The 27,641-nt window shown below is 53.6% G+C and overlaps 1 protein-coding gene across 1 annotated transcript; it reads left to right on the top strand.

The window, feature by feature from the left end:
- The first annotated feature begins 3,198 nt into the window (after positions 1–3,198).
- LRRC38 (leucine rich repeat containing 38) lies at positions 3,199–26,780 on the top strand. Its single transcript, XM_020285502.2, has 2 exons — positions 3,199–3,847; positions 25,883–26,780. Exons 1-2 carry the CDS (start codon positions 3,199–3,201, stop codon positions 26,134–26,136), a joined length of 903 nt encoding a protein of 300 aa, XP_020141091.2. The 3' UTR covers positions 26,137–26,780.
- The last annotated feature ends 861 nt before the right edge of the window (positions 26,781–27,641 follow it).

The raw sequence follows: 27,641 nt of genomic DNA, 5'->3' as shown, positions 1-27,641 counted from the left end.
TCAGGCTGGTTTCGAACTCCTGACCTCGAGCAATCCGCCCACCTCGGCCTCCCAGAATGCTAGGATTACAGGCGTGAGCCACTGTGCCCGGCCAGGACATCAGGTTTTAAAACATGGGGATACCTCGGTATTTGCCATACCTCTGTTTTGAGCCTCTTGAATATGAATTATGAAATGTATTGACACTGAGAATAAACACAGAAACAGAATGACAAATGGAATCTCCTGTGTTTCTCCCCTTACCTGCAGTGTTTGTCCTGGAGTGGGGAGAGGCTCCTGTCCTGGGGAGGGGGCAGGGTGAGTGGGTGCAGGGCGCAGGTGGGACTGAGAATGCCTGTGCTCTATTTCCGGCTCCTATCACTGACTCACAGTGTGACCTTGCTAAGGTCACAGCTCGAACCAGAGGTGGCAAAGCTTGCGTTTTCCCCAAGGTAGGGGAATCCTGGAATATGGGGGACAGCCCTAATCCCCACAACCCCCAGCCATGTCCGGTTCTGCTGCTTTTAATGAAAAAATGCTTAGATTTGGATCCCAGGAACTTTGGGGACACTCAAAGCAGCAAGTAGTTCCTGCCATGGCAAGAATTACAGCTACTTTTATAACATAGGCGGTGTTTCTCCAAACACTTTTCCAATCCTGTTCCCATACAAATACCCCCAGGTGGCCCTCACCTGTCTGTGGAGGGGGAGAGAGGGAAGGTATTTTCTCTTAGTTTCAGGATGAGGAAATCAAGGCTAGGAGTGGTGTTTCTTAACTGGTTCATTGCCAGAAGTCCTTTTTGTCATTTAACTACCATGCATCCCCCTTGTTTTGTAAGCCCTTGTCAGCCAAATACTCCGCATTTATTCAGTAAAGATTTATCTTTGTTTTCATTAATTAAAGTCACCAGTTCAAGTTTCTGCCCTGCTACCACCGAGTTCACTGTCAAGAATTGCAGCATTTATTCTAGGTGACCTACTCAAAGGTAAAGGCCCAATTTGCACCAGACTTTTTGAAATTTTGAAGACTTTATTTATCTTCAAGAGACCCAGGGACCGAGGCTGGGAGGTCCCCAGGAAGATCAAATAAGCTGTGAAAGATCCTGTGGCCAGGACCAGATCCGGGGGCTTGACTTGTAGGCCAGTGCACCAGCCAACCAGACTGCTTGGCACGGACGGCTGTGTGCAAACTCTGACATACAGACACACGGGCGCACACGTGCAAGATGACAGCCCACCCAAACACAGGTGTCATGAAGCAGTAACACTAAGAGCTCAAACAAGTACTGGAATGAGCAGCCAGCACCAGGCCTGAGATTGGAGAAGTGCAACAGATAGTCTCAGAGTGATTTGCAGGGTTGTAAGGGTGGAGGATGTGTTTATTCTGCCACCTGCCTGCGCTTTGTGTGACTTCAATAATTTATGCATCCTTTATGTAGGCTGAGGCATTTCCACCCACTCTTGGAGCATTCAGACCTTTCCCCCAGCACCTGCCTCTTGAAAAGCATGAGATCAGAGGGGGTAGGGGAAGCTGAGCCCTGGAAACCAGGATGACAACAGCAAGAGCAAGTCGGGGTCCCTGGGCTAGTGGGGACAGACACGGGGAACTTCGGAGGTCTGGCTTGGTGGCCTGGGATATAAGCAAGGAAAGAGCTGCAGTGTCTCAAATCTTCCCCTGGGTCTCCCCCTGCCTTCCTCCAGGCCCTGCCAATACTCTCCTTTGTTGCGCTCAGCTCCGTCCCAGAGGCTCAGTGTTTTGATCCCACGGCTCAGAGCATCAAGACTGCGTGTACCCGTGTACCGCTGGAGAAAGCTGGGGGCTTAGCTTTGTGGCTTCAGAATCTGTGGCTCCACCAATGGGGGGGGGTTGGGGGGGCAGGGCAGGGTCTCTGGGGGCCTGTTGCTCAACAGCTGTTCCCTGGGTTATTTTGGTCCAGTGGGAGCTTATCGATTCCAGGGTGTTTGGACCAAAATAGCCAACAGCAGGACAATCTCTTGGTGGCTCTGTGGGGACCTCCCCAGAGAGAAGTTTCTAAAATGGGCGGGTGCAGAGGGAAAGGAGTTTGGCTTGGGGGTTGGTGAAGAGGGAATCCTCCTGCCAGTGTCTGAGGCTAACCTCGCCCACTCCCAGCTGGCCTTTCATTTCAGCTCATTGGCTGCTCCCGGACCACCTGCCTAGGCCATAAAAGCTGGGGGTTTGATGGGGGGAGGGAAGGAAAAGATAATTTTTGAACTTTGGCACTCCTCCAAAGCTGGAGGCATACCTATTACCCTTTCCCGTTTCACAGATAGGGTTAACCTGGTCCAGAACGGCAGAGGCACCAGGCTGGGCCACCCAGCTCAGAACCCAGGCCTGGTGACCCCAGGCACAGTGCGGCCAGCTGGGCCTCTGTCAGACCGGCAGCTGATCTCTGCCCGGTGGATGCCAGTTCCGTGGAGAGGCCGGGCCAGCATGGAAAGTGCTGACTGGCCCTGGCCTTCCTTCGAGCCACAGCGGGCCCTGGCAGCTGCCTGTCTTGCTCACTGTCCCACCTCACTAAGATGGGTCAAGTGCGGGTGGGGGAGGGGAGAGGAAGACCAGCCACTCTCTCCTTGGAGTCCGGCCCAAAGTCGGGTCAGCAGCCCCTGGCTCGCCCGAGAGCCTGTGGGGATTATCCCTGGAGCAGGGTCAGAGTGACCCGGGTCCCACCCTTTTGGTAACGGGGTGGCGCGGGGGGTGAGCTTTGGCAGCAGGCGGGCACGAGGTGCGGGGCGTATACCCCGGACACGCTCTATGGACACCGCTCCGGGGGCTCGGGGGTCACTGAACTTAGACGTCAAGTGTCGCCGGCGGAGTCCGCGCGGCGGGTCTTATCTTCTGGTCTCGGAAATAAGCTGCCCGGGTGGGGCTGTGTTTGGCGACAGCAACTCAACCACCCCTACCGCTCCCGCCTCTCCCCGGGATTTTCCAGCGGGTTAATTTCCTGTCCGGGTAAATCCTTTCGCGAGTCCCTCGCCCCTCCCTCCCCGCCTCTCCGCTGTCTGTCCCCGCCGCCCGGGCTCCCCGAGTCGGTCCGCGCTGCGCTCCGTCGCCCCCGCGCGCCCGGGCGCACGCCTTCCTGGCCCGGGCCGCCCTCCGGCTCCCCGCGCCCGGCAGCCGGGGCCCGCCGCGCCGCCCCGCGCCTGGGCTCGCTCCGAAAGCCGCGTCCGCGTCGCCGCGGCCCGCGCGGGCCCCTCGGCCATGCGCCCCAGCGCTGTCCCCCGCGCCCCCGCCTGCGCCACCGCGGCGCTCGGGCTCGGCAGCCTCCTCCTGCTGCTGCCGCTCGCGCCCGGGCACGCGTGCCCCGCGGGCTGCGCCTGCACCGACCCGCACACCGTGGACTGCCGCGACCGCGGGCTGCCCAGCGTGCCCGACCCCTTCCCCCTGGACGTGCGCAAGCTGCTGGTGGCCGGCAACCGCATCCAGCAGATCCCCGAGGACTTCTTCATCTTCTACGGCGACCTGGTGTACCTGGACTTCAGGAACAACTCGCTGCGCTCGCTGGAGGAGGGCACGTTCAGCGGCTCGGCCAAGCTCGCCTTCCTCGACCTCAGCTACAACAACCTGACCCAGCTGGGCGCCGGCGCCTTCCGCTCGGCGGGGAGGCTGGTCAAGCTGAGCCTGGCCAACAACAACCTGGCGGGCGTGCACGAGGCCGCCTTCGAGACCCTGGAGTCGCTGCAGGTGCTGGAGCTCAACGACAACAACCTGCGCAGCCTCAGCGTGGCCGCCCTGGCCGCGCTGCCCGCGCTGCGCACCCTGCGCCTGGACGGGAACCCCTGGCTCTGCGACTGCGACTTCGCCCACCTCTTCTCCTGGATCCAGGAGAACGCGTCCAAACTGCCCAAAGGTGAGCGCGCCCGCTGGGCTGGAGGGAGGGAGCAGGGACAGGCCACCACTATCCTGCGTCTGGGCGCCAGGAGCCCTGGCCAGCCCCCGGGGTGGAGGGCGGGACTCAGGTTGAGTCTGGAGGAGGAGGCTTGGGGGCTCGGACCAAGTGCCCTGGGTGAGAGTTGCTCCGGTAACACTAAAAGGTTCCCAGCCTGAACTTTTCCTGGGTCTCTGCTGGAGAGGGTCGTGGAAAGGACGCATCTGGAATTCTCTGGAGTTTCTGGGCCCCGAGGCCATACTTTTCCCCGTTTCTCCAATAACTCACTTTTCCAAGTGAGGGACGTTTCAGTTTTGGAGAGTGACCGGGATCATCTCACTGGGCTTTGAGTCCTAGGACTGGTGGCTGCAGGTTACTGTTAGTTCCCTTTTAAAGTGGAGGTCCCCCTCCTGTGTGAGGAACAGCCCCATTCCCAGTGCCCTGGACAGGGAGGGCCAGGGCTTGTCAGGGCTCCTGAGCAGCGTCTGGGGCCTGAGCTGATCTCTCAGCTTCTCAGACCCGGTTTGCTCTTCTGCCTAAAAGGGGAGCAATAATCCCGGTAGGGGTGGCGGCGCCGGCTAAGATCCAGTGATGCAGTAATGATTGATAGTTCTGGGGCTTTCAGCCCAGATGTGAAAAAGCTGAACAAAAATGTAGCGGCCTGTGCCCCCTTTGCTTCCCTGGCGTACCCTTCCGGGGGCACCTTCCAGCTATGTGTGGCACGGGCACCCTTACCCACTGGCGGACAAGAACACAGGGCGGGGGGAGTTGGGGGCCCCATGCAGGCCAGCAGGAAGGAAGCAAAGGCTGAGCTGAGAAGGAGGGGACTGCAGCATCCGTAGGGAGGAGCACCTGGACAGGGGCCGGTGGGTGTCCTTCTCTCAGTGGCCTTCCACTGTGAGCCTGTGAGCACCAGTGCCCACAGTGACCTCCCAGAGCGGGACCCCGCTTCCCACCTTGCTACCAAGGCTGTGCAGAGTTGGAACCAGACCTGTGAGGCGCCCATTATAAAAGGTTATGCACCTGCAGGTTTAGCTTCAGTGTATCGTTCTCTCCATTTACTGAGAAGTCGCGGACGTTGCTCATCCATGTGCGGAATCCCTGTGTCCCCTTCTTTTCTCTGTTATAAGTACATACTCCACGCGGGGGGTGGCCACTCCTCAGCAGATGCAGGAAGCCCCTGAGTGGGCACTGTCAGCCCAGGCCGGCTCTACCACGGGAGCAGTTCCTAAAGAGATCCTGCCTGCAAGGTGCAGAGTCCCCCAGCTTTAAACTTTGTCCTCGTTCACTTGCCTGGCTCCCTGGACCTATCCCACCGGAATCTGTCCCCAGGACAGGAGCGCCGGGATGAGGACCTCACCGAGGGATGGGCGTACGCCCTGGCTCTGGTTGTTCCTGCCTTTGCTTTTTGGCGAGGTTGGCATCAGTCACCCCCTTTGCTGGCTGGGTCGGTGTAATTGGCTTCCACTGCTGTCCGGATGGAGGAGTGGTGTTAGGAACAGGAGCTGCGGGTTTCAGTCTCAGTTCTGTTATGGGTGGCTGTGGCCTCCAACAGGCCACTTATCCTGTCTGGCCCTCGGTTTCTTCATCTCTAGATTTGAGTTGGCCTCTGAGAACTCCGCAGAGCCCTGGATGTGGAGTCTGAGACGTGTGTTTGAGTCCTGGCTTAAAATCCGGGGGGCTCTGGGTAGGTCACTTCGATTTTTGAAGTTGCACCTTCCCCACGTGTGCAGCTGGGACATGGGTGATGCTGCCTCGTCCGTCTGACCAGGTGGCTGTCAGGGTCAAGATGAGGTGATGTGGCTGAAAGTAACAAGCAGTATGAATGTAGCGTGTTTCTCCTCCTCCTGTCCATGGTATCAGGAAGAAAATGGACACTAGCTGGGGGGAAGATGGACAGGTTCTTAGCAAGGAGCAGTGTCCAGGGCCCTGGGGACAAGGCGGGTGCAGGAGGAGGTTGGTCTCATCCAGTGGGGAGGGGATGGAGGCAGCTCGAGTGCGGCCTGAAGGCTTCTGGCACCTCCCAGGGTGCCAAGAGCAGCTCTGGGCTCACAAGCTGCCGGTGCTTTGTGGCCATAGCAGTGTCCCCCGACCGTGCACCATAGGGCGGGTGGGCAGTGCAGGAGCTGGCACAGACCTTGAAGCGAGAGATTCAGATTTCTGATTCTGGGCAAGCCTCTGACCTCTCTGAGCCTCAGTTTCCCTGCCTCTGCATTCAGAATGTAGCAATAGCATCCTCTACCATGTTTGCCGTGAGATCAACTCTGCAAAGGATGTATTTGCGCTTAACGAAGCAGCAGGTGCTGTGTAGCTGATAGATGTTAATCGCTCCCCTTCCCTCCTCCTGCATGTGAGCTGCTGCTCATACTTCTCGAAGAGGCAGCAGGGCCGCGTGGCTACCAGCGGGGCTCTGGCACCAGCCTCTTGCCTTCACATCCTGCCTCTACTTCTTACTCGTGTAACCTTTCTGTATTCCCAGTCTCCTCATCTGTAAAATGGGGATGATACAGTAAAATGGGGATATCTACCTCATGGGCTCATTGGGAGGATTAAAAGGGTGTAAGTTAAGAGTACTTAGAGCAGTACCCAGCACACAGGAAGCACTGTGTAAGTGTTGGTGCTGTTGTTATTATCGTATGTTAACTAGAAGGCTCTGAGCAGTGATGTGCAACTTGCCAAAGATCACACAGAGGGTTAGAAATGGACCTGGGTGATGCACCAGGACCTCCTGGCTCCCGGCCCCCTGCCACGCCGACCACCCACTTCCTGCCAGAGAAAGTCACTCCATCAGGGACCAAGCACCAAGCTTTCTAGGCAGGCGCTCTGCCTCTTCCTGGGCGGGAATTGAAAGGAGCAAAAAGGATCCTGTCTCCGCTGCCTGTCCCTTGCCTCTTCTGCCCCCACCTCCCCCACAGACACAGAGCTTTCTCCCTGTGACCTTGACTGGCTGTGACAGTTGCAAAAATGTGTTGTCTGCCAGTTGAGCCTCCCCTTGTGGCCACAGGGCTGATGGGAGTGCTCAGCCCCAGAGCTCTCAGCAGAAGGGAGGACGAGACACCGTCAGGACCACTGGTGCCCTTGGTCCAGGCTCCTCTAGGGTCCGGGGGTGGGAAGGTCTGGGTCTGAGGACTGAGAGCGAGCTGCCCTGCTGGGGGCAGGGGGGCCCAGGGGATGCCAGAACACCTAGCTGCCAATTAGCAAAAAACAAAACACGACAATACAACAAACAAAAAAATAATTTAAAAATATTATTTGCCGTTTATCTGAAATTCCACATTCATTGGGCGTCCTGTGTTTTATCTGGCAACTGACTTGGTAGCTTACAAGTGCTGCCTCTTTTAATGCAACAGCCATGCCTGGGAGAGACCTTTACCCACAATTTACCCAGCAAGAGATAAAGGCAGTGCAAAGAAGGGAAGTGGTTTGCACAAGGTCACGTAGTTAGTAGCTGAGATAAGCCTCACCCAGGAGCGTCCAACCCCACACCCGATTGGTAGAAAGAGAGAGTGGGACCACCCCGACTCACGTCTCCCCCAGTCTCTGATTCTGCTGGGTGGCAGCAGCCTGTGTCCTCCTTCCAGACCCAGACTCTGCACCTGGTCTGGTGGTTTTTCCCTGAGACATTGGGGTTCCAGGCAGTTTGGGACGGTGGGTCGCCAAGGGGACCATGATGATCTCTCTTTAAGTAGACAGGGCACCAGACCTGGTAGCAGGGGCCTTGGAAATGACTCAGGTGACCTGGCGGCGCAGAGACGGAGAGAGTGGGGAGGGCCCGCAGGAGGCCAGGAGGCAGCAGCAAGGACACCCTTTTCACAGATGGGTGATCTTCAAGCCTTTCATGTCACATCGTCACATTGTCTTCCCTTTACAGCAGCCCAGCAAAGTAGGCAGGGAATGAAGACACAAAAACGGGGAGCATGGTGGTGTTTCTCCAAGTGCCGTCTGAGAGCCAGCTGTGCGTGGATCTCTGGGGGAGCTCAGTTGAAGTGCAGATTCCTAGGCCCCAGACCTACTCCTGACCAGGCCTGGGGACCTGCAGTCAACAAGCCCCGTAGCTCCTTGGGATTGCTGTGCGCATGCAAGCCTGAGAACAGCTGCTGGAGCCGGAAGGGCTGGGCTCAGCAACTCACTCGCTGTGTGACTGTGTATACGTTGCCTGTCGTCTCTGTGCCTCAGAGTTTTCTCTTGTAAACAAGGAGTGTAGGTCGGGGGATTGTGAGGCTCCTTCCAAGTCTGGAATTCTATGGTTTCAAGGGAGGAGAATAGTGACTTGGTTTTGAAAATTGAGAATTTGCAGCTAGGGGTGGGGGGGCCAGGTGCCCTCCAAAAACCCCTCTGTGGGATTTCAGGGCTGTTCTAAGGCCAGCAGGCACAGGGCTGTCTCTGTGCTGGGCTCTGGAGGGGCATGGAGCAGGTGACACAGCCCACGCCATGACCAAGAATGCACCACGGGAGAGGCACATGCAGGCGTTGGGGGTGGTGGTGCTGCATTTGCCAGGCAGCCTCCTGCACCTCCCTCTCTTGCTATGGCCACGTGTGGCCTGTGGTCACTGTCCACGGTACTAGGGAAGGGATGCGAGCTGATTCCCTCGTCCTGCAACCTTGACACATGGAGGAATAAGGAGGGAGGGTTGGGAGGATGGGTGGATGCGGAATTAAACAGGACCACCTGTCAGACCTTGGGTCTGCAAACCCTGTCCCTGAGTGGGGACAGCTTCCTAGAGAGGGTTCACTAAGTCTTCTGGAGTGTCTGAGCATTCAGGGGCTCAGATCCCTGGTGAGGCGGACCCTGTGGGAGGTGTCCTCCCTAGGAAGGGGCGTCATGGCAGGCAGGTGCTCCCAAAGCCCCATCACCAACCCCACCTGCTTACCAGGCCTGACTAGGGGATTGCTGGGGGAGCCCACCCCACCGCCTGGTAACTCTACCTCCCTTTTCTGCTGTCAGACACTTAGGGCCTGGTTTGGTCAGACGAGTGGGGACTTCTTGTCATGCTGACAAAATAAACTGTATTTCAGCCAGAGGGACAAAACCCAATGCTTACCTGAAGGTCACAGTGCTCCTTTCTCCCAGCTGACTCCAGGGTGACTCTATTTCTTTTTCTTCTTTTATAAGCACTGCACACTAACTGATTGTACCACCGGAGCACCCATTTTCCTTCTTTTAAAAAATAAGAAGTAAAAGCAGACCAGGCGTGGTGGCTCATGCCTGCAATCCCGACACTTTGAGAGGCCAAGGCGGGAGGATGGCTTGAGCCCAGGAGTTTGAGACCAGCCTGGAAAAGATAGTGAGACCCTGTCTCTACAAAAAATTTAAAAATTAACCAGGCATGGTGTTGCACTACTGTAGTCCCAGCTACTAGGGAGGCTAAGACAGGAGGATTGCTTGACCCCAGGGGTTTGAGGTTGTAGTGAGCTATGGTCGCACCAATGCACCCCCACCTGGGTGACAGAGCGAGACCCTGTCTCTAAAGATAGATAGATAGATAGAAAATAAATAAAAGCAGTTTTATTTTATTGATTGTAAAAATAATAGGCTATGTTATTAGACTGGGGAAACATAGTTAAGTATGAAAAAAATAAAAACTACCCAGATCCCATTACGATTAAGGTTTTGCTGTATTGCATTCCAGTTTTATTGTTATGTCTACATACACATTTAAACAAATTGACATCACACTATACACATTTTTCCTCTTGAGTTGTGAGAGTCTCCTCTCATTACAGTTCTTTGAAGATTTAACTTTTAATGGCCATGTGAATAGGTCATTTAACATTAATTTAGTCTATCTGCTGTTGTTAGAAATGTGGGTTGTTTCCTTTTGTCTGTTATATGTAAACAATGCTGCGGTGAACATCCTCACAGTATGTAAAGTTTGTGGAAACTTCTGGTGGTTTTTATGGGATGGAAACACAGGGTAAAAGTTTATGTTTATGTTAAACCCCTAGATACATTTTTGCCTAGAGAGCTGGGACCATTAGCAGAGAGTACAGGTATAGCCACACCTTTCCCAGCGTTATGTATTCTCCTTTAAAAGAACGTTTTATCAGGCCGGGCGCGGTGGCTCACACCTGTGATCCTAGCACTCTGGGAGGCCAAGGTGGGTGGATTGCTCGACGTCAGGAGTTCGAAACCAGCCTGAGCAAGAGCGAGACACCATCTCTACTATAAATAGAAAGAAATTAATTGGCCAACTAATATATATATATAGAAAAATTAGCCGGGCATGGTGGCGCATGCCTGTAGTCCCAGCTACTCGGGAGGCTGAGGCAGGAGGATTGCTTGAGCCCAGGAGTTTGAGGTTGCTGTGAGCTAGGCTAACGCCACAGCACTCACTCTAGCCTCGGCAACAAAGTGAGGCTCTGTCTCAAAAAAGAAAAAAAAGAATGTTTTTTCAATTTGATAGGCAAAACAACCACTTCTTGTTCCTTATTGCTTTGGTTTGTGTTATTTGCTCACCTGTCGTTGATCGTTTTGTGTGTGTTTATACCTAAAACCATTATGTTCCTGGGCAGAGGTTGACTGAGGTCTCCGTTTTCTTGCAAGTGGCCTCTCTCCTGCTGTGGATGAGTCTGTACATGCCTGTGTGCCACTTTTAACTTGTCTCTTAATTGGAGTTGAGTCACTGGGGTGTCACCTTTCTCACCATTCCCAGTGTCCAGGAGCCGAGCGCCAGCCTTTACAGGCACCGTGGTCTGCAGTTCCGGCGGAGAGCCAAGTGCAGACTTGACCTCAGGCACTTTCGCAGTGTGCCCTGTCTCGGTTGCTCCCTGGAGAGCCCCCCCCCAGAGTCCCTAAAGACCAGATCTTCCTGGAAGTGGTATATTCGTCATGTCACTCTATCACTGAACTCAAAGGGATACCTCTTTGCTGAACGACCTGGATGGACAGCCCCAGGGGGACACAGCTGAGGACTGGGATTGGGCAGGACAGTGTCACCTTTAGGTACAGTGGACCACGTGTGGCTGGCCAATTCAGACGCCCAGAGGGTTAAGCCCTTTCAGCCAGGTGGCCATTCAGTGCCTGCTGCCCAAGAAGCTTGTGGTCTCGAACGTAGTTTGGAGTGATGAGGGGCTGGGCAGGCCTTTGGGCCGGCAGGGGTTAGCGAGAGGCCTTGGGACCTCCGCGTCGTGGGGGTGTGGTGAGTACCTGGGTCAGGTGTACCTGTGGCCTGTGAGTCAGCTCGCGTTCTGCCCACGGCCAGGTGAGAACACAGCGGATGCGTCACTTCCGCTGCTGGTCCGTCGGTGCTGCTGCCCATCCTGGGTTCTTCCCCTCCCCCTCCCCCGCCTCGACCTCTCTACCTTTTGGTCCTGCTCTGCCTTCAGCGCCGCACCTGTCCCGGCTCCTGGGGCTGGGCAGAGCCCGTCCTGTGAGAGTGATCTCCTGGGACCCTACACTGGCTCTGCCATTACTGTGCGACATTGCAGGTCATATGTCTGACGCTTTTTGAGGACACATGTGTCTTGTTCCTCCTGGCATCCCTAGCGGCTGGGACAATACAGGGCATGTTTGGAAACCTGATGACTTCCATCGCACTTAGAGTCAACCCAGCTCCCTCTCGTGGCCCAAAGGGCCCCATTCCCACCATTTCTCCTCCCTCCCTGCCCTCCCCCCATCCCCACCCACCTCTGCCACACCGGCCTCAGTCTGTCCCCGGAACACACCAGGGACCAGCCTCCAGCCAGGGCCTCTGAGCTTGTTGCCCCCTCTGCCTGCCTAGGTCTTCATATGGCCATATCTTCCTTGTCACCAGGTCTCCCATCAAGTGTCACCTCCTCCGAGAGGCCTTCCCTGACCATCCCACCCCGCTCCATCTCTCTCCATCATACCTGCGTATTGTGCTTACATCATCACACTCACTGCAGTGGGCATTACCTAGTCCACAAATATTGTCCCGCTAGACACGCAGGCTCCGAGGGATCAGCATGCTCGCTGCTGCCAGCCGTGCCCAGTGCAGGCGGGTCTCAGTGGGGCTGCGGGACTGAGTGAGTGAGCCGAGGAATGCACGCTCCTGAGGGCCACTGGGGGACGGGCCGAGGCCACTGGCCTTAGATTTTGTCCTCTGCAAATGCCCCTCCCTAGCTTTGGTCAGCAAAGCATATCCAGATCACGGTCAGCAAAGGCTGGGGCCAGAATGGGGGTTCTCTGGGTTTCCTTCCCAGGTCTGTGTGGAGCCTCTGCTCCCTGCGAGAGGGCTGCTCTGGCTCTATCTGCCAGGGGAGTGGTGGCCAGAGGCAGGAGTCCTGGGGGTGCGGCTGGAATGTTGTCTTCCCTCCTCTGCAAAGCTGGTGGCGGATGGGGGGCGGATGGGGGAGCTCACAGGCTGCCGATCCCAGTTTAACCTCAGCTGAACTGGGCACCTTTGCTTGTCAGTTGATAGAAACAGAAACCAGCTTCATCTGGCACGAGCAAATAGAGGGTTCTGGTCTGGATGCAGGGGCGTGGTGTCACCAGGACCCCTTGGTCCTGAACAGTCAAGCCCCAGGGAGTCCTGGGAGAGAGAGCTGGGGCGAGGGGGACACAGCACCCCTCTATCTTGCTCTCGTCTCTGCCTCTCACACTTTCTTATTCCTCTGCCCATGTGCTGCCGGGTTTCCTCTGCTTTCCCATCCATGTGGCAAAAAAATTCTACCCCTGCCTCCCCCAGCCCCTCACTGCCTTCTCCACTCAGGAGCCCAGCGAAGGCCGGCCAGACTGTGGTCCCTCGGTCCCAACTTCCAGGCCTCAGGAGGAGGCTCTGTCTGGCCCGTTTGGGAAGTGTCCCTCTCTTGGTGCAGCCAGCTTGGGGGTGACTGGGGTGGCGCTGGGCACCGTGGTTGTGTGGGTGTGGGGCAGAGTTTAGGGAGCATCACGGAGAGTGGGGGCTGGGCAGGCCACCCACCCGGCGCCCCTGACTGTGGCTGTGTGTCCAGTGGGCTGTCCACTGGCAGATAAGCTCCCCGATGTTCCTGGGCTCCGTGTCCCCTCCATCAAATGCAGGCAATAGCATCTGCCCTTTGATCTCACCGTGCACTTCCCTCCATCACCACACATAGAAGCTATTACTATGGTTTTTGTCGTTCGGATCGTGGAAATGCAGACAGACAGACCAGACAGGTACACAGGCTCGCAAAACCCACCGAGCTTAGGGCTTGGCTGTCAAATCCCAAACACCTGCTGACCCACGCAGGGGCACTGTCCTCCCAGGGCCCTTCCACCTCAGAGGCTGCCAGTGAGGGAGCCTCTTGGCGTTTCCTCTTCTTCATCCTCCCCGCTGGTTATGCGACAAATGTCACTGGCAGGGAGGCAAGACCTTGAGGGAGCTACAGGCTACCCGGGACTAAGGGGCAGCTTCCCAGAGCCCAGCCCCAACCAAAGAACCAAGAGTCACGTCCCACTCCCCTGAGTGATGACTCTGAGTGAGGTTGGCAGGAGAAGCAGCAGGTGGGACTCACCAGAGAGTGTGGATACGTGAGGGACAGTTTAGGGCACGGTGGTGGCTGAACTCCCCCAAAGCATGTTCCTCCCACTGGCCGCCATTTGTAGACCCCTGCCCTAGATGACTATGAAGGCCCCTTCTAGTCTGGTTTTAGCTGATGCGTGACCTCTCGTGCCAGCCCCCTCTGGGGCACAGGATGAGAGCATGGGGGGGCCCTCCCCCCCCAGCGCCCAGCAGAGGGTCCCCTGGGTGGGTTCCCATGGCAAAGGTCTCACCACCCCAGGAACCCCCTTTCGAATCATAGGTGCAGAGTATGTTATTCTCTTTATATCAAGAAAATATCCCCCTCTCCAAATTATTGGAAAGAGTAGCATTGCTTTTTCATAAGACACGAGTGAGATGGCGTGTGCTTTTAAATGTAACCATCCCAAATGATTATCTGCATCAGAAATGCGGGAGTCTGGAGGCCAAGGGAATGAAGTGCATCCCATAGAAAAGTGACGTCTTATTTTATGTTTTAAAATAATTAATAGACTTTAATTTTTTAATTTTTAAAAATTTGTTTGTTTTATTAAATTTTTAAATTATCTCTTTTTTTTTTAACCTCAATGAAAGTTCAGAGACTTTAATTTTTAGAGCAGTTTGAGGTTTATGGAAAGCTGAGCAGGCAGCAGACAGTTCCCTCTGCCCTACCCACTCTCCCAGTGCCCCGCTGTTAGCATCTTGAGCTAGTGCTGTATTGATACATCCGCACGGCTGACGAGCGGATATCAGTGCATGACTGTTCACTAAAGCCCAGAGTCGGTTTACATGAGGTCTCACTGTGTGCACCCTGTGGGTTTTGACAAATGGATCACGTCATGTGTCACCGTCACAGCGTCCCATGGAACAGTTTCCCGCCCCTAAACCCCTGCCCACCTGTTCAGCACTTGCCCCTCCTTCCTGAACCCCTGGGAACCACGGATCTTCTTACTGTCTCTCCTTTTGCCTTTTCCAGAATGTCTCATCCTTTTAAGTTTTGCTTCTGCGTGCTTTCCAGTGTTTACACAATGGACATGTATGATGTGTTTCCTCCTAGCTTTTTGTTTCAGCGTAGCACACACATGGACAAGCGCACACACCCGCCATCAGCAGCCTCTGGGCTGGCTGGGCTCAGAGCCAAACTCAGCCCGGGAGTCTTCCTGACTCAGAGCCCGGCCTTGGAGGCTGTAAATGAAGGTGACTCCAGCCCAGTAGAGGAAACCGGAGCAGACAGAACACCTGGTGAAAGCAAATTCAACTCCCACCATCTGCTCCCGTGAGAGCTTTATCTGAAACAGTGACCCAGATGCGATTTGTCAAACAGATGTCAAATCACATCCCTCCTGGGCTCAGAACTCCCCAGGAACTCCCATATCATGAAGAGTGGAAGCCACAGTCCCTTAGAGGTCTACATGCCCCTGAGATCCTACTTCCTCCTTGTTTCTTTCTGACCTGGTATGTCCTACTGCACTCTCCTTCATTCACTCTGGTCCAGGTGCCCCAAACTCCTGCTGTTCCTCACTCATGGTGGACACAGTCTCACCCCAGGGCCTTTGCACCTGCTGCTCCCTCTGCCTGGAGTGTCCTTGCCCCTCACTCCTCTCAGCCCCTTGCTCAGAGGCCACCTACTTCCTGAGCCTGTTGAACCCTGTCCCCTGCCACCCCAGCTCTCCTTCCTTGTGCCCTGTCCCCTCTGCACCTCTTTTCCCTGTTGCACCTGTCACCATCCGTCTTACTGTACATTTTACTGATTCACTCATCGTCTGTTTGTCTCACTAACTTGTAGCCACGTGGGCAGGGACCTGTGTGTTCTGTTCATCATTTTAACCATGGTGCTAGAACGGTGCTGGCAGGTAACAGGTGCTTGACAGGTATGTGTGGAAGGAATGGCTGCCTCAGTGGGTGGACGCTGAGCCAGGGCAAAGGGGAGACCAGTGGGGAGGAGGGGCCTCCAGAGCCATTGCCTTTGCTTGGAGAAACCCATGTGGCAAACTCCACCAGGAATAGATGCAGCAAGGCAGAAGCAAGGGGGCGCTGCTGGTTACTGAGGCGTGAACCCGCATAGAATTCCAGACGAGGTGGCACTTGGATGGGGAGGTCAGAAGCTGGGGGGAAGGTTGGGGCCCCGTACCCCTGCAAATCACAACTTGCATGCAGTTACCTGAGCTTCCTGTCTGTTAGAGAATGCCAGATAACGCTTTGTATTTGGAGAGTAAGGCTGTGCTGATATAGGAAAATTGATATATAACTCTCAGAAGTAGAGACTTGGAAGAATACAGTCTCTGTCTCCAGACACTTGAGCGGCTGTCACCAAATAGAGGAGACTTGTTTTGGCCTCACAAGATGGGCCTCTGATTCGGAACTGCAAGGAAACGGAGTTTGATGCACTGTCAGGAGGAACATCTGGCCATTAGGGCTCTGCAAGTAGGCTGCCGCGGGAGGTAGTGAGGTTGCCGTCACTGGAGGCATTCAAGCAAAGGCCAAATGACCACTTTGCAGTAATGCTGCAGGAAGCATCAGGTATGGGGTGAGATTTCTTCCCAGGGTGCTTCTGTCCTCTGATTCTGACTTTCTGGGGTTCCTGTCCTCGTTCTGCTGGCTGGAGGAGTAGGTCCTGAAGGAGGGTCCCGGGTGCTCACACTCTGGTGACTGCACCTGCCTTGATGCCTGGTGCAGTCTTCACCCCTTCCCTTCCCCTCCCTCGTGCTTCTCTCTGAACCTAAATAGACAAAGCTCTTAAGCCGCGCAGCTGAGAAAGCCGTGCAAAGCTCCCAGCCTCTCACACCCCTCCAGTCTCATTCTACTCACACCGGATCCTTGTCCGAAACCAGATCACCTGCCAGAAACAGAATCAGTTTCTAAATATGCATTGTGCACGTCTAGTTCGTGTCCTCCCTTGAACCAGGACACTGACCTTCTGCAGCTCTGCCCGTGAGCCCGTGTAACCTGGGCTTGCAGACACCCTGGGGCTGCCCACCGTGTTGGCCACTGGGCTCATTCATTCCATCCTGAATATTTGCCATGCTTCTGCCCCATACTCCAGAGAGACTGGCTCCACTATCTTTGGCACTGACCATACTGTGGCTTCCTCAAATTGCATATCAAAAACTTGTGTCCCCACTGTCTTGTGCCCCTAACTCCTGCTTTAGGCTCAGAACCACACTTGGTGAGCTTCCCTGCTTTAGGACCTGGCCTGGTCGGGGTTAAACCAAAGGTGACTTGAACATATTAGCAGAAGCCAGAGCAGACTAAACACCTGCTAAAAGCAAATTCAGCTCCGGGTGCTTGGGACATAGTGAGTCTGACAAAGGATCTGTCATCTTGGAGCCAACATTCCAGGAGACTCAAGAAAGCTTGGACTGCAGGGCTGTCTAATCTACCCTTCTTCATTTTCAGATAGGAATCCATGGCTCAGAGAGGCCGAGTGACTTGCACAAAGCCATACCGCAAACTAGTGAAAAGCCGAAGCAAGAGCCAAGCCCCCCGGTTCCTGGTCTAGCATGTCCCCCTCATACTGTTAGGGAAAGGTGTAGCACAGCGGTGGCATCCTGGTCTTCTCCCCACTAGCTGCTGGTGGCAGCCCACCCAGTGCGACAACCAAAAATCTCTCCAGACATCGACAGATGCCCGCCGAGGGGCAGATTCACCCCGAGTTGGGAAGCACTGCTCCGAGGGTTGCTGAGGAAGAGGATGGAGTGAGATGATATGGGGAAATACTGAAAATCATAGGATTTTCAGTAAATGTGACGTCCCGATAGAATGTCATCTTGACGGTGTCATAGGAGGGGCCCACTAGCATGCACACCTCTCCGCGTCCCGAGACACGTGGCCTGTCTCTTCTTCTGGCCGGCCAGTGAGCCCAAGGCGGGAGATCGTCTCTGGACGTGGTGCAGGTCTGGGGACGGAGCCACAGTGGGGCTTGGGGTCTGAGCATCCAGAGGCCTCGTGGAGCTCTGACCACCGTAACGAGCCGTGGCGGGTCCCAGACTCACGGGCCATTCTTACATGTCCTCACACTGGCCTTACTGGAAGGTTCTTTCTAACCAGATCACTGCAATAACCAGACACAGGCTAGTACCCCGAGTTCTCTGCCTGGGGCCTGATTCGTGGGAGGCGCTGTGACTGATGGTGGAGCCGGGGTGGTGGACAGGGAGGGTGGAGGCAGAACGGTGGTGGTGGCCGAGATGACGGCTGTGATGGCGACATGAGAGGGGGTGGTGGAAACTCACGCCTTCCTTCCCAAATTCCAGCCCTTTGTGATCATTCTCTGCTTGTCTCTTGTAGGGGGAGGTCAGTTGATTTTCCCTGCCTGTGTGCGCGGCTGGCGTCTGTGTCCCAGGTGAGGGGTGGGAGTCCGGCTGGGGTGCAGGGCACCAAAGAAGTCACGTCCCCGGTACAGCATCCTTGCTGCCGGACTGTCCCTTCTCCAGGACAAACCAGGGTGAGCCTTTGACCCGTCACTGCCGATGCATCTTCCTCTTGCAAAATCAGCTCGTTACTTAATCAGACGAAGTGCCTGCTGTCTGAGTTGGGATTTTAATTGGGAATTTTCCCCCTGTGTGATGGTCGATATTTAATGAAAGTGATGGTGGAGAACAAAGGTCAGCACTATCAGAAATTAGAGCTGGTGTTCGCTGGCACCCCTGTGCCCAGGAGCAGGAGCGAGCCCGGCAGTGCCCTCGTTTGCCTCCGGACATGGCAGCGTCCTCTGCCGCAGGAAGTGCCACAGCAGCGGCCATAACACATGTACCTTCTCCAGGTGTGCAGAGCTGAAGTCGGAACCTGGTGCCTGGAAAGGGCACGAAACAGGGGCTCAGGAGACCTGGGTTTCAGTCCGGTCTCCATGTGACCTTAGACAAATTGCCCGACTTCTCTGGACCTCTCATCTGCAAAATTCAGGAGAGGCATAAGGAGGGCGGGAGACAGATGTCAAATGTGCCTTCAGATCTAACCTTCTAAGATGCTGTTGAGCCAGGTGTGCTGGCTCAATGTCCGACTATGGGTGTGAAAGGCCAGGAGGCTGCTTCTGTTTCCTGGGCCTTTGGGGGGCTGGTGTTCCGGAATGGTGGCAGGGAGGACAGGGGAAGGTGTTCAGCTCTCCCGGTAACCAGAGAAATGAAAATTAAATCAACAATATACTCCTTTCTGGACTATCAGATAGACAGAGATGAAAGAGTGACAAAGTCCATTGTTGGCCCAAGTTCAAAGACTCACACACAGCCTTAGGCTTGTGGGAATGTATCTTAGAACTAAGAAGTGCACAAAAGTGTTCATTGCAGCGTGGCTTCTAATATGATAAAAACTGGGAGCACCCTGGGATTGGGTGAGTATATCATGGTTCATCTGCCCCAAATACCCTGCAGCCATCAAGTGTGATGCTTTACATTTATATTTGTTGAATGAAAAGATGTTCCGTATTGGGTTATCCACCAGAGTGGTGGAGATGTCTACATGGTGGGTTTATGTACACAGACACGCGGGAAAATTCTACAAAGGAGAAAGCCAAAGTGCAAACCATATATTTATAGGTTCTTTTATTGCTCTTCTTTTTGATCATTTCTTTTGTCTTAGTGTGTTTGCAGACTTTGCCCAATAAGTGGAATTAAGAAAACAAAAATATATTTTTAGCCACCAAAAGCACTTACCAGAGTGTGTCGATCTGCACTGTGCAGTTCCGCGAGGCCAGATCAGGGGAAAGGCCCCGAGAGAGCCTCTGGCTGCAGCCCTGGCTGCTGGCTGGGGGCCGGTCCAGTGCAGGAGATTAATCTCAATCTACCATCCGCTGTGTCACCGTCTATTTCTGGAGAGTGGCAGCTCTTCACCCTCTCCAGCTCAGGTGTCAGCTGCTGGGGAGAAGTCGTCAGTCAAGGGGAGAGCGTCCAGAGGGGTGGCAGTGGGCAGGACACCAAGCCGCCCTGCACAAGGGACATGCCCATGTCTTCTGAGTGTGTCCTGGAAGAGAAGGAAGACGTGGCCATAAAGGGAGGGCACTCTGGACCCCGGTCTGCCTAGGCCAGGATGAGACGGAGCCCACTTTGGCTTTGGTGGAAGGGAGATATGGGTTGGAGGAAGGCCCATGACAAGACAGGAAGTGGGAAGTCAACTCCCTTGTCTTCCTAGGAGGCTGTGAGCTGCATCATTACCGTGGCCTCCCAAGACCCTCGTGCCACCAAGCACAGGGTTTTGTAGGGACGGCTGGACAGAGTCAAGTGATTTGTGGCTGTGGGACAAAGGCTGATGGTTAGGAGAGGTTCCCAGCTCAACCTTGAACTCCGTTTTCCTATAATCCATTGGTCGGGCCAGGTGTGGTGGCTCAGGCCTGTAATCCCAGCGCTTTGGGAGGCTGAGGCAGGAAGATCACTTGAGCCCAGGAGTTTGAGGCTGCAGCGAGGTCTGAGTACACCACTGCACTCCAGCCTGGATGACAGAGCAAGACTGTCTCAAAAAAAAAAAAAAAATCCATTGGTTGGGCCCCTTGAGTGTACACAGCAGAAGCCAATGCTGGCTAATGGAGACGAGGAAGGAATTTATTGCAGGGATGTCAGGATGTACGTAGGATAAATCTCTCTCTGTGCACATAGACACTCTCTCTCATGTTCTGTTCTGTTTCTCTGGGGGACCCTGACGAACACAGACACCCTTTCTCAGATACCTGAAGCCAGACACAGGCACCATCTGAAACCTTGAAAATCTGAATAATACTAACCACAGGTTTCCCAAGCACGTGCAGTGGACAGACGCTGTGGTAAGCTTTCCAAAGACTCTCATTTCATGCTCACAGCCTCATCTCGAGGGGGTGCTTGGGCGGCTGGGCGTGGCGCAGGGTCACACAGACATCAGGTGGTGGCCCAGTCCCAGCCGGGGGGGTCTGCTCTGCCCGTGTGGGTGGTGTCCCCCCGTCTGTGTTTCAGAGCATCCGGGGCTCTCCCGACAGGGCCGCCCAGAGGCTGTGCCTGTCGCTTGACCTTCCCAGTCTGTCCAGCTCTTCTAGGAGATCTTCTGGAGACTTCTAGGACGTCTCTTTAAAAGACACTCTGCCTGGGGGGAGCTTGTTCTGGTGCGCTGGGCCAGGCTGGGGCAGCCTGGGCCCCGCCGCCTGGGAGAGTGGCGGGTGTAGGGTGGTTAGTGGTCAAACTCTTCAGCCAGGGTGGATGGGCTCGGTCCCAGCTTTGGCATTTTCTCGCTGGATGGTTTTGGGCAACTCTCTTGCCCTTTCTGTGCCTCAGTTTGGTCACCTGTAAAACAGGGATAATTATAGTAGCCTCCTTCTTGGGCGGGCCTGGGGAAGGAATGGGCTCACACGTGTGGGGCCCTGAGAGCAGCGCCCGGCACACGCCAGGTGCCTAGTCGGTATTATTTGTTTCCTTTGCTATTCTTGTCTCAGACAGCTGAAGAGGGGGGTCAGCGAAAGGAGGGAGAACATTCCAAAGTCAAGTAGGGACGTTGCAGGGCCTCCCCTCCCCACCTGCTCGTGCCCCACGCCAGCCCGTCCTTCCCCCCAGAGCCCCTCCGTGGGCTTCCCCCGGGCCTCCCCTGTGCAACTTTTCACGTTCTACTTGCAGTGTCCTTTGCACGTGTGTCCTGACGCCTCTCCACTTAGGCCTGAGCTCCTTGAGGCCAACGCCACCCATCTTTGTCTCTGTCTCTGTCTCTCCCTTCCTCCCTTTCTCTCTCCCTCCCTTTCTCCGTTCCTCCCTGCCTCTCTTTGTCTCTTTCTTTCTTCCTTCCTTTTTTCCTTTGTTTCATATCCATCAAGGCCCTTAGCATAAAGTCTCACCTGTTTTTCTTAATGCATGGATTAAAGGAAGCTGTTTAATAACTGAATGTCCACTGGGTAGCTAAGAGCAGGGCTGCCTTAGATGGTTACTGTTTATTCTGTCCGGTTGTCATAACAAAATACCATTGACGGCGTGGCTTGGACAGCAGACGTCTGTAGACATCTGTTCCCCCACAGTTCTAGGGGCTGGAAGTCTGCGATCAGATGCCAGCAGGGCTGGGTTCTGGAGGGGACCCTCCTCTTGGCTTGCAGATGGCCACTTTCTTACGGCATCTCACATGGCAGAGACAGAGAGAGAAGTGGAAAGAGAGAGGGAGATAACAGAGACAGGCTCGGGCAGCTCTGTGGTGTCTCTTCTTATAAGGACACTAATCCCATGAGGGAGGCCCCACCCTCATGACCTCATCTAACCCTAATTACCTCCCTAAATCCCCACCTCCAAATACCATCACGTTGGAGGCTAGGGCTCCAACATACGAATTTTGGGAGGACGCAATCATTCAGTCCATAACAGCTGCCCACTTAGCAGAGCATGTCAGTCTAAAGCAGTGGTTCTCAACCAAGGGGACTTCGTCCTCCCCACCCAGGGGACATGCGGCAATGTCTGGAGACATTTTTGATTGTCCCGCTGGGTGGGGGCTGCTGCTGGAATCTAGCGGGTACAGGCAGGGATGCTGATAAACACCCTGTAGGGCACAGGAAAGCCCCCATCAAACAGTTATCCTGCCCAAATGTCAGTAGTGCCCAAGCTGAGAAACCATGGTCCTGCAGGGGAGAAGAGGGGACCCCACAATCAGCCTATGTCAGTTCCAGATTTCTGCAGTTGGTCTCATAGCCCTTGTAGATGCTTTAATAGCAATGTCCTCCCACCCTCTGCTAGGCCCTGTCTGCCTGGCTGACTCTCTTTGTCCAACTCTTCTTAGTTCTCCGCACTTCTGTGAGCTACGAAAACCCATCAAGTCAGTGTATCTTATCATGTAGTGCCACTATCATCGTTCCAAAGTCCCTCGCCCGCGGTGGGCTTGCGTGCAGTGTTTCTCAAACAAGCCCATTTCTTCTAGCCACAGAGAAATGTGAGATGACATTTTCTAAAATTGTCGCTTTGTAAAAATGCCAAGACTAATCTCAAGGCACAAAGAACATTGTGGAAATCAAAATTGACTCTAGAAGTCGTGTCCAGCAAAGGCTGGATTGAAATGACAGGCGCTGTGGGCTTATGTTATTGTGTTGTGGTTGTTTCCCATTTAATACTGCTTACTGAAGACAAGGATTTTTAGAAAGTTTCTGTAGCTAAATAATGACCTGTTACAGCTTGAAGGTTGCAAGTAATCTGCTGTCTTTAGAAACTGCCTGTGCTTCACGTGATCTGTTGGTGTCCATCTTATTTATTTGCACATGTTTGGCCGGGTGTGGGCTGCTAAGAGGAGGCAGGTTGATTGCATTTCCCACTTTTTCATTGAAGAGATCAGTGTCTGCAAGGGAACTCCAACACAACCCTGTCTTAAAGCTTTCCTGTTTTATGCAAATGCATTTAGAATGCTCAGTGGACAGAAGTTTGGCCTCTTTAAGAAAAAGAAAGAGTCAAAAACTGTAATCAGGTGTAAACTGAAGAAGCTTACAGAGCTAATTCCTTGGCTCTGTAGAGCAGGCACCGATGCAGGGGGAGAAGGAGGGCAGAGGCTGGTTGCTAGGCAGTGGTTCCTACGGGGAGGGAAGCATCGGTGGGTTGGTTGTAGACTACGTAAAAGATGGGCCAGGCTAGAAGGAAGGAGGAAGCTCAGATACTCTTCCTCTTCCTCTTTCTGAGCTGGAGAAGAACAGACACACAGACAAAGGCTCCAAGAGTGTTTGGTTGCAGGGTTCCTGTGCAATGAGCAAGGGCTGCTCTTTGCAGGACAGAAGCCAGCTGATTATCGAGGGGAGAGGAAATCATCCTGACTTTCAGATCATGCTGAAGTGGGTGGAGGGTCAGCTAGTTGAAACCTGGAAGCACTGGGAGGAGAGCAAGGGAGGTTTTCCTGAGAGTTGGAAGGAAGCCAGAGGTGAGCAGAGCGTGAGGGCAGTTGAGCTTCATGTCAAGATGGTGTCCTCACATCTCTCTGACTACGCATGCTGGAAAAAGGGGACCTTATTAATCAAAGGATAAGTGGTAGCCTCCAGAGCCAAATGCCTGGGTTCAAATCCTAGCTTCATCACTTTGAAGCTGTGTTGCCAAAGGCAAGCTATGTAAATTCTCTGTGCTTTGGTTTTCTCATCCATAAAATGGGCATAATGGTATTAACCTACCCATAGGTTGTTGTGAGAACTGAGAGTAGATACATATGTAGCATTTAAAGCAGTGTCTGCACATAATGAGTGCAGTGCGACTGTTAGTTACTACTACTTCGTTTTTCTCTCCTCTTCCAGATCAGAGACGAAGATCTGAGCTCTTTATGCATTCTAATATCATGCATTCTCTTGTAAGCGAGGTTTGTAAAGTCATGGCAGTCATTTGAGTTTATGCATAGTTCATGTTGTGTATCAGTCAGGATGGGTACATGATGCTTGGTAACAAACAGTCTCTAGTGGCTCCGCACTGCATAAGCCCATATCTCTGGTTCATGTCCAATGAGGGCTGGGCCTGGGGCTGGGGCTGGGGGGCTCTGTTCATATTACTCATGCAGAGTGTTGGCCATTAGGGCCTTCATCTCCACATGTCTATCTTTCCAACCTCAGCTTGTGCCAAGTTCCCCTTTGCCCACTCTGCTTGCCCCTGCCTGCTCTGTGTTTCCAGAATGCCAAGCTCTTGCCTAGCTTATCTTCTCTGCCTGGCATGTTCTTCCCATGGCCGGTTCCATCTCCTCCTTTAGACCTTAGTTAAGATAACACCTCCTGACTACCCCATCCAAAGACAGTCCTTTGTCCCAGACATACTTTGCCATTTTGCCCTCATGTTTCATCCTAAGCACTTTATTATTAAATAACTCAATCTACTGATTTATTGCCTGAAACGTAAGCTGCATAAGGGAAAGGGTTTTGTTTTGTTCACTGCTGTGTCCTGACTGCCTAGGACATAGCAAATACTAAAAAAAAAAATATTTGTGGCATAAATGAATGAGTGTCTGTCTTCTCCCACTAGAATTTACATGCTCTGGGTAGGGGCCTTATTGGCTTTGTTTATCACCAGTCTCTCGGCCCAGGCAGAGTACTCAATACATATTTGTTGAATGAATAAGCTAGTGTCTGGAGAGCCATCTGTTGTGGTGCCCGGTTTCTCACGCCTCAGACAGGTCTCCCTGTAGGCTCCTGTCAGTAGATGGGAGTGTAGAGTTTACCCGCGATTCTTTTCACTGCCCCCTACTTCACCTGGTGGCAGATGGGGTTCCCCAAGAGAAATGGCTCAGTGATATGGACAGTCAGTAGAGGTGGTATCTCTGAAATGTTATAAATAGGCCAGGCATAGTAGCTCATGCCTGTAATCCCAGCACTTTGGGAGGCTGAGGTGGGAGGATCACTTGAGGCCGGGAGTTCAAGACCAGCCTGGGCAAACACAGCAAGACCCTGTTTCTATGAAAACTAAAAAAAAATTAGCTGGGCATGGTGGCCTGTGCCTGTAGTCTTGGGAGGCTGAGGCAGGAGGATCGCTTGAGCCCAGGAGTTCAAGGCTGCAGTGAGCTATAATTGGGCCACTGCACTCCAGCCTGGGTGATGGAGCAAGGCCCTGTCTCTAAAAATTAATCAATTAAAAATGATATAAATCCATTATTCTAGGGGCTCATCTCTCAACACCAGCTGACCGGCAACTTCTGTGGCTACCAAGGGATGGCAGCCATGGGAAGAAAGCATCAGCTTCCTGTGTCCCTATCTCCTGCACCCCCAGCTCTTCTCCCCCACTTCTCTGTCTTACAGAGGCATAGTGGCTACAGGCCAGGTCCCTGGAGCCAGACTGCTTGAGTTGGAATCCAGCCTTGGTCACTTACTAGCTGTGCAACTTTGGGCAAGTTACTCCACCTCTCTGAGCCTATTTCGCCATTTATAACATGGGGATGATATTGAGACCTACCCCATGGAGTGGTTGTAAGGCTTAAATTAATTAATATAGCCCAAGTGCTTAGAATAGTGTCTGGCCCATGGTAAGTTCTATGTAGCATTTATTGTTGTTATAAAGCACTTGCTCAGCACATACTCAGTTTGGGTATTTTTCTAGACTGGAGGGTTTGAAACTTCTTCTTAAGTGAGTCAGACGTTTTTTCAAGTGAAATCTTAAAAACAACCCCAATATATAAAACAGAATTTAAAAGAGCTTTTCTGGTCTGGGCATGGTGGCTCACACCTATAATCCCAGCACTTTGGGAGGCTGATGCAGTAGGATCACTAGAGCCTAGGGGTTCAAGACCAACCTGGGCAACATGGCGAGACCTCATGTCTACAAAAAATGTAAAACACTAACTGGGCATGGTGGTGCATGCCTGTAGTCCCAGCTACTCAATAGGCTAAAGTGGGAGGATCGCTTGAGCTCAGGAGTTAAAAGCTACAGTGAGCTATGATCGCACCACCGCACTCTAGCCAGGACAATAGAATGAGACCCCTTCTCTTAAAAAAAAATACTAAATCTTAGACCAACATGTTCTGATTTTTTTCCTTGGTGATTACTCTGAGGCTTTAAAAAAGATTTACATTCTATTCAGACCAGCTTTTTTCCCTCTTTTATTTTTGGGGCGTGCTCCCGCTTTGCTGGGTCTGCAAGCGCTCACCTTGTGAGACTGTAGGCAACCCGCGCTGCAGCCTAAACCTCTCTCTCCTTCTCCCCGCCTTCCGCAGGCCTGGACACAATCCAGTGCTCCCTGCCCATGGAGAACAGGAGGATTTCCCTGCGCGAGCTGTCGGAGGCCAGCTTCAGCGAGTGCAAGTTCAGCCTGTCGCTCACCGACCTGTTCATCATCATCTTCTCCGGCGTGGCCGTGTCCATCGCGGCCATCATCTCCAGCTTCTTCCTGGCCACCGTGGTGCAGTGCTTCCAGAGGTGCGCCCCCAACAAAGACACGGAGGACGAAGACGAGGACGAGGACGACTGAGCCACCGCTTCCCGTTCCTCACTGTCCGGCACGGAGCCAGCAGGGCCCCTCTGAGAAGGGAGGGCAAAGCACCGGCCCCATCAGTGAACAGAACAGGGCCTGCTCTGCGCCTTGGCCCCCGGGTGTCCCACTGGGACCCTTGGTCGCGGGGTTTAGGATCGGCAGAGCAGAGAAGGGCAGAGCCCGCCTCTCAGGTGGAGGTGTGTGTCGGGGCAGAAGATGGCCAGGGGCAGGCTTCATAGCTGGTGGCTGAAAACGTCCCCAGCAGATGTGAAGACGTGAGGCTTTTAGACCGCAGAGGTGATCTTGTGCTGTTCTTTCTCTGACCTGGACCGGGAGGTCACGAAGCACCCCCTTCCTCCCAAGAGCCAGCAGCTCACACGGTGGGGATTAAAATTCAGATCGTTCTCTGCAGGAGCAAGAATTCCACCCTTTTGTCTAGTAGGCAACCTTGGGATGTTACACTGAGAACTAATAAACCATGTGCAAGGGCTGGGAGTGGTGGCTGACGCCTGTAATCCCAGCACGGTGGGAGGCTGAGGCGGGAGATTGCTTGAGCCCAGGAGTTCAAGGCTGCAGTGAGCTGTGATCACAGCACTGCACTCCCACCAGGACAACAGAATGAGTGAGACCCTGTCTCTAAAAAAAAAAGCAAAAACAAAAAAACCATGTGCAATAGACTAAATATTTGTGTGTGTGTGTCCCCTCTTGTCCCCCCCCCCCCCCGCCCCTGGCAAATTCATATGTTAAAATCTAATCCCCAGTGTGATGGTATTTGGTGGTGGTGCCTTTGGGAGGTGATCAGGTTTAGATGAGGTTGTCAGTGTGGCCTGAATGATGGGATTAGTGCCCTTATGAAAGAGGCCCCAGAGAGCTCCCTCACCGCTTCCTCCACTTGGGGACCTGGTGAGAAGTCAGCCGTCTCTGAGCCAAGAAGCAGGCCCTCACCAGACCCCAGCCATGCCAGCCCCCAGATCTCAGACTTACAGCGTCCAGAACTGTGAGAATAAATATCTGTTGTTTCTAAGCCACTCAAACTATGGTATTGTATTGTAGCAGTTGACATGGACCAAGACACCATGTTTGGCTAAAATGGCACCAAGAAAAAAAGCTAACACCTGACCAAACAGCGTTTGTTGTTATATTTTGGTAAGCTTTTGGGTTTACCAAAATTTGGAAAAATTTTGTTGACGTAACCAACCCCGGATCCTTATCCTAAGAGGTAGCAACTTGTAGAAGAAGGGTAGTGGCTTTGTACGATTGTGATGGTCTCTCAGAGTCATTCTTCCCTCTGAAGCTACAATCGGGTTGTTCCTCTCTCCCAGCCCCTTCCTGGGTCCCTCCTCAGCTGAGTAACGCTTTGCCATTCTCTATGCCACAGTTCCGGACTGGTCATCTCCGGAACTTTTGATAAACTTTTCTGGGGGCCAGATTCCAATCAGCAGGTTGCACTGGATCCACAAAATGCTAAAAAAATATGCCGGGACTTGGCCTCTGAAAAGCCT

Source organism: Microcebus murinus, chromosome 2, assembly GCF_040939455.1.
Source record: "Microcebus murinus isolate Inina chromosome 2, M.murinus_Inina_mat1.0, whole genome shotgun sequence".
NCBI lineage: Eukaryota > Metazoa > Chordata > Mammalia > Primates > Cheirogaleidae > Microcebus > Microcebus murinus.
The sequence above is the reverse complement of the archived record's forward strand: the minus strand, read 5'-3'. Positions and strand labels throughout refer to the sequence as shown.